General features: G+C 35.3%; 1 protein-coding gene across 1 annotated transcript; it reads right to left on the bottom strand.

Moving 5' to 3' along the window:
* Positions 1-2400: 2400 nt before the first annotated feature.
* On the bottom strand, positions 2401-3684 carry LOC110799159 (small heat shock protein, chloroplastic). Its single transcript, XM_022004373.2, has 2 exons — positions 3367-3684; positions 2401-2881 (listed from the first exon to the last, which is right to left on the bottom strand). Exons 1-2 carry the CDS (start codon positions 3620-3622, stop codon positions 2574-2576), a joined length of 564 nt encoding a protein of 187 aa, XP_021860065.1. The 5' UTR covers positions 3623-3684; the 3' UTR covers positions 2401-2573.
* Between the last annotated feature and the right edge of the window lie 3768 nt (positions 3685-7452).

Here is a 7452-nt window from a genome sequence, read left to right as displayed (position 1 = left end):
TAGAAAATTATTGATGTTAATTTTTTTTTTTGGTGATATTTTAGAGTATGGGTTAGTGCATGAAGCCTTCTGCTGATCGGATTCGAGTGTGGATCTGAGTTTGGTTTTGCTCCGAAAAATCAATGACGGATTGAGCATGATTTTGCTCAAGAGAAGCCGGAAGGCGTTCCCGTTGTATTGAGATAATTGGTGAGTTCGAAAAGAAGGGCGTTCTCATCAAGAAAAAAAAAAGTGCAGGTTCGAAAAGAATGGCGTTCTTGCTCGATTTTTTTTAATTGAAGAATGGTGTTTCCAATCGCAACGTTCGTGAGACTGCCGTTACGATTGAGGGAGGGAGTAAAGGATAACGTAGTTATCCTAGAGGATAGAATATCATATGAGATAGAGTTATGTTATATGATATGGGTGATACTGAGGGAGTGTCGTCACCTACGGGTGATACTGAGGGAGTGTCGTCACCTACGGGTGATACTGAGGGAGTGTTGTCGCATACAGGTGACAATGAGGACGTGTCGTTGACTAGTGGCGTCGACGAAGGGGTGTCGTCGCCTGTGAGGGAGGAACAACAACATTATACACCCAGTCGAGTGGATCAGACGTCGTCTCACCAACGACAGGTGTCGATGAGACAACGGGTAGTGATGAGAGTGAGACAAGGCGGTCATCAGCCCGTCGTATGTGTCGATGAAGGTTCAGTTAGCAGATATCGTCACTAAAGCGTTGGGGAAGAAGCAATTTGAGTTTTTTTTGAACAAGATGGGCATTCGAGATCTTCATGCTCCACCTTGAGGGGGGATGTTAAGATAGAATATAGGAGATATTATATTGTGAATATTCTGTAGAGTCCTAAATATGGTATGTTACCTAATATGTAATCTAGGGTTTAGGTAATGAGTTGTACTATATATATACGTGTGTTATTAATGAGAAGGATACGAGATTACACAATATTTGACAGTATTATAATCGCCGGAAAATAATATCATACGAACAAAAAAACAGTTTCCTTATAAATCCCAATTAATACCTTATATACAATTAAAACAAGATTAGTGTATGTCCAATTAGAGCATGTAAAACACTGACTGCGATTAAAAAAATATTAAAAATACAGAAACCAACAAAAAAAAACGAACTTACGAATGATTGCTAATTTACTTCCACATAATTTTCAAGATTCTTGAATTACCATATACCCTTTACTTGTTTTAATTTTATAGTGGAGCAGATTTTATGCTGCAAAATGCAAATCCTCCGAGCTTAATCATTTGATGTCATTTTGTACAGGGCTTTGAAGATAATTAAAGGAGGGACTGAAATTGTTAAGGGTAGAAGGTAATAAAGGGGGAATCGTATTTATTGGGGATAATCAATTAGGGAATTGAATATATTGGGGATAATCAGAATGGAATTTGTATGGTGTATAACACTGCTTGCTGCCATGAATAGAGGGGAAAGAAAAGTTGGTGGAAGATGAAGATATGAAGGAGAAAAGCAGTGATGTGAAGAGAATACCCAGACATCGTTCGTATACTTATACAAAAATATACAAGTATGTTATTTTATTTCGGAAAAGAAAAACTATATTCGTTTTCCGGCTACAATAATAATATCCGATGGAAATTGGTCGAAAAATGGCAATTGGAAGCCAATTGCACATTGTACATTAGTTATGGGGTTGATTTGCTACATTTAAAAGGTAAAGGGCTGATTTGCACATGACATCAAACTTATGGGTTAGTTTGCCACATTCCCCGTTGTAAACCTATACGTTTGTTTTTGGTGGTAATTAGGGGAATCATGCATGGCTCAATAACTAAGAGTACGTATTCCAAAAATTAGCCTTCGTTGTATCTTACAATATACAACTAGCCGTATGATACAATTCATCAAGAGACAGAGTCCAGTTCAAGACATCAAGATCGTATGAGGTTCCACCTTAAAACCATGTGGAAATAAGTTAGTGGAGTATTCCGTTAATTAGCCTTATTAAGTGATTAACTTTCTCATCTTAAATTTATTAATGTGGGACAATCACCTGTGTTGTTCGTGATGGTTTATTTCAACAATTGATCATGTTATAACATTCGATTATTATTTTATTTTAAGATATAGCAATATGATCGATGTGAATGGATATCGGCTATACTACTTCAAATGTGATTACATATTGTGTTTGGTATCTTGATTGAGAACTTGGACAGTACAATCGAAATCAAATCATTAGAACTGAAGTGATTGCAATTTAATAAAGATTTGTATCTTTCACCCTATTCCTTTGTCAATAGAACTTATAATAATCTTCCGTCCACGTATAGTATAGCTAGTATGTGAAAGAAGACCTAGTACTACTGTCAAAATATCAAAGTGTGACACTTAAATTAAAATACGGAGGAAGTATGACATAAAAGCAGGTTAAACAATGAGTTTTATTCACGAATACGTAGTAATATTTAAAATTTAAATGGAAGGATGTTAATTAAAATTCTGAACGCATGCAATGTCTCACATGCAAGCTTGAGAGCCAATTCATTTTAATGAATACATAACAGGTAAGGACTAAGGAATTAGAATTAGACGGATCTAACGGGAATGTGGATAATTTTGTGCTCAAATTTGGTAATCTTTGGCACAGTAATATACAGAACTCCATTTTTAAAGACGGCCGTTATCTCTTCGTTCCAAGAATTAGAAGGCAATTGAACCCTGGTGTCATAGGGGCTATGGATCTTCCTTCCAAAAGCATCAATTCCACCTTCTCCCTTAATCACTAGCAAATTATCCACAACATCCACTTCTATATTTTCTGCTGCAGTTCCTGGCATGTCAAACCACATCCTGATCTCGTTTTCATCCTCGCTAGTATTCCAGGGGGTCCGGACTACATAAAAATAAAATAAAGCATTAGTAATTATATCATATGGAAGGACTTGCGACAACTAATGCTGTCGTAATTTTACGTGTCGCAGTTTAATTGGTACATATAGGCGGCACATAGACTATGCGTCATCAGAATATTTTTACTATCAATACAATATTTTTACTATGAAAATATGTAAATAAGGTAATCGATATAAAGAAGGAAACAAATTAGAATATTAAGATTTTTCTACCTTTTTTTTGAAACATGTAGAATATGTTATGTAAGTTAAATATTTTAATTTCCAATTTAAATCATGACACATAAGCATGTCATGTCATCATTGTGACACGGCTTAAAGGTCGCATGTTACGACCTTTATCATTTTCGCATACAGAAAATATTTGGTTAACACGACCCTTAGAGAGAAAAGTGTCACAAATGCAATATTGATGTGGTAAAAGTGAAAGTAAATAAGTTGTAGTAGAGGAATATTTTATATTTACCGTAAGGAGAGGTTTCAAGGAGGGCGACCTTCTTGTGAAAGGGTTCACCAGTCATGGGATTGTGAGAGTCAATTGGCTGTCCACCTCCTTGTTGGGCTCGAACCACTAGGGACGACCTTGAAGAAGGCTTCTTCTTGGGTTGTCCAGCCGACACCACAGATGGGGCCGATGAGACCAAACCAACTGGTAATGGGCTATTAAAGGCCCGGTTGGACACTACAGTTGAAACCGAGCATGCTAATACCTTACTTGCCATTTTTATGCTATACCAAATATAGAAATACTAGAAGATGTATGGTTATTTATTTACTTATTCTTAGAATTGAAGCTTATTTATACTAGTGTTGAGTCATGTGTAAGACTCTCTCGATCTTTATTCATGTAGAAGCCGTATTTCCAATTTGATTATTTTGATTGAAAGAAATGTAAAGGTATTTTAAGTACCTAAAAGATGTACATTAAACAATACCAAATCTATGTTTTTCTCTCATTTTATGTCTTTTTGGTGGAATATATGCTAGCTTATGACTTTGCTTTGCTTTGCTTTGTGGTAAGACACCAGATCACTTAGCTTGCTTCATAGTTTTTCAAAATTCCCAAACAGTGTTTTATTTTCGGAATTTCTGTTTTATGTCCGGGATTGGAAAAGATTTTTCTGTTATATTAATTAGCTTCCTAATTCATCCGTTCTTATTTAGTTGACACGGTTTTACTTTAACATTATTCACACCCTATTTTGATCGGATTCCGTTGTTTATGCGTAAGATAAGATATAGTCACGTGAGATTTTGTTAAATCCCACTTGATAAATAATCCAAAATATCAACTTTATAAATATATTAATGATAAAATTTGTATTGGTAGTATATAAAAAAAGTTATATTGGTAAACGTGATTAAAGAAATGTGTGAACTAAATAACAATGGAAGAAGTATTGATTTTTCAATTACTCTAGGAAAATGTACTTCTGTATTATAGAGTGGGTGACTTGGAATAATTTAAAAACATATACTTCATCTGATTTCTAATACTCGCAATGTATGTTACTTTCACGCATGTCAATGCACAACTTAATTTGTTCATTTATATCTTACATTTTCTTTATGCAAAAATTATAAAAATTTGATATTTGAAAATACACATTGAGACGAATCTAAAAAGATCCCACATGACTATGTTTTATCTTACATAAAAAACACCAAGAATGTTCAAAGTAGATTAAATGAATAGTATGAAAAAGTCAAAACGTTACAAGTATTTAAAAACGGAGGAATTAGTACTTCCTCCATTCTTTTTTAGTTGATACAGTTTGACCTTGAGTACTATTTATATACCTTCCTTTGGCCGAATCTTGTTATTTATGTGTAAGGTAAAATATAATCATGTGAAGTCTTGTTATTTCGTTTTGAGAATGGTAAATTTGTCAAAAAATTACCTTATAATCTATTACGTGTTTTGCGAAAAAGTACATTACTAAAAAGTTTAACTAACTACCTTATAAAAACATTTATGTTTTAAGACATTACCTTCTCCCGAATTATGAACTTTTACTTAAAATTACGGGATTGATTTTACCATATGTGTCTCATGTGCCATTTAGTAAACCATTTTCCGTGTGTAATCATGCGATACGCGCGCACCTAATAAGTCAACCCCAAAATTTTGAATTCATGTTCCAAAGGTAGTATGTTATAAGTTAAATTTTTATAAGATAGTTTATTACGACATTCTAAGGTAGTTTCTCACAAACTCGGATTTTACAAGGTACTTTTTGACAAATTTGCCTATATATTTATCAAATTTGCATATAGTACGTACCATCTTCTCATGTCTGTTGTGTTGTTTAGAAATGTGCTATTGAAAATTTACCCAGAGTAGGATGTGCTCATATTAATATGTGAAAAAAGCTAAATGTCAAGTGTTGATAAACACTCTTCACTGTATAATTATTGTTTGAGGTTGTTGTAAATGAAGTTTTCTATGATGTTTATTTATTGCTCACATTTGGTCAAGTGGGCTCACATATTTGCACTTTGTTATTGATTCTATATTTATGAGTCACTTTCTGCAGTTGAGAGTCTATTTAATATGACCATGTGGGAGACTTCAAAATGGAGATTAAATTGTTTCCCGATAAATTCTTGCTATGCATATTTTTGGGTATTTTTTCAAATGAATTTATTTTCCACTTTATGAACTCACTCAACCATTTAAAGTTTGCATTAGTAATAACCATTTAAAGTTTTCAAGAGGACATGGAGTTACCGGTGAAGAACCTTGGATATCGGAGGCTTTTGAAGCAACATGTGGTATTCAAGCTCCCACCACCAATGCCAACAATTTCGAGATCCTCCCGGCATTGATGTCTCTCGTCCAAAGCCACCCTTTTTGTGGCAACGCAAACGAGTCTCCGCATGAAAACCTCGAGCAAATTGAACGTTATTGTGACATAATCAAGCACAATGGGGCGACATCGGAGTATGTTCGGCTTAAGTTCTTCCGTTTCTCTTTGATAGGAAGGGCTAGTGATTGGCTTGACAAGGAGGTCAAGCCAAACTCACTCAAAACATGGAATAAACTAACAAGTGACTTCCTAATCAAATTCTATTGTCATGACAAGACCACCGAGTACCGGAACAAGATTAAATCCTTTGAAAAAAGGGATGAATCCTTGTTTTAGGCTTGGGAATGTTTTAAAGAGTACCAACGTTAATGCCTTCATCATGGGATTCAAAAATGGATTCTCCTTCAAACGTTCTATTTAGGGATTAGTCCGGCCTCCAAGACAAGCCTTGATGCTGGAGCGGGCGATCCTATCATGAATAGAACCGAGGATCAAATCGAGGAGATAATTGAAGATGTTGCGCAAAACTACCAAGCACGGCACGTTGGTACTAGGAGTTACAACAATTATAGTATGGGTTGCAACGATGATAGGAAAGGATGGACTTATGCTTTGGAGCAAGCTAGCATAATTGAGTAGCTCACCTCTAGACTTGAGAAGCTTAAGAGAGATCCATATCAACCACCATCTCCATCGACGATCCCTCCTCCATCGACCACCCTTCTCGCCAAAGGGAAGGGCAAGGTGAGTTCTTACAACACCATGTCGGCCTCCTAATTCCATATATTGTGATTTATGTGGTGGATATGATCATGTTCCTTCTTTGTGCCTTCTTTTGAAAAATGTATCGATCTTATGTGGAGAATGATCCTTAATATAAGAATTAAAATGATGTAGAATATGATAATTCTTTGAATGTTAGAACTAGGTATGATGGTCCCCCCAAACCCTAGATTTGGTGGGAAACAAAGTCCTAGAGATCCCCCTACTAATGCAAATGCTTATCATGAATCAAATTTCCATGGCCATTTCCAAGGCGTATGGTTATGGTAATCAACCTCAATACAACTAAGGTAATTATAATCATAATCGTCAAGGTGGAGGGGGTTATAATTACAGTTAAGAGAATTATACAGGGAGCTCTCATGGGGGCTATCAACGGAATCTAGGAAATCATTATTGCAAAAATAATTTTCCTCCTCCTAGATTCAATGGACCTAGACCTTATGACAATCAATACCCTCATACTTCTTCCGGATTTAACAATGCTCCTTCACAACTCCTCTCTCCTAAGTCCAATCTAGAATTTCTTATGGAGTCTTTTATTGGGCTCAAGCCAAGAAGAATGTAGAGTTTGAGGCTGGATTCAATAAATCCAGCACCACTACTACAAAAAATAGCCTAGGAGACCGGGCGAAACAAGCCAAGGGGACGGGAGATTGTAAGGTGCCTAGATAGTAGGTCTCTTAGCCTAAAAGACCATATTTTTGGTCCATTCACTTAGATATTATGAAGAGACTATTTTTACAAAATATTCGATTTCTTTGATGTGTTCTAAACCAATAATAGAAGGAGGCTAGGAAACCGCATATTTTTGAAGTCCAGTTTCTTTGGCATCATCTATTGAACCTAATTTCATAAATAACAGGATTCTGTGCTTGTTTTCTTATTAAAAAATTATAGCACAATATTGTTTTACAGTTGGATCCATGATTAGAGCTCAATAATTAAAAGGCAATCAA

The sequence above is a fragment of the Spinacia oleracea genome, chromosome 5, assembly GCF_020520425.1.
Source record: "Spinacia oleracea cultivar Varoflay chromosome 5, BTI_SOV_V1, whole genome shotgun sequence".
NCBI lineage: Eukaryota > Viridiplantae > Streptophyta > Magnoliopsida > Caryophyllales > Amaranthaceae > Spinacia > Spinacia oleracea.
The sequence above is the reverse complement of the archived record's forward strand: the minus strand, read 5'-3'. Positions and strand labels throughout refer to the sequence as shown.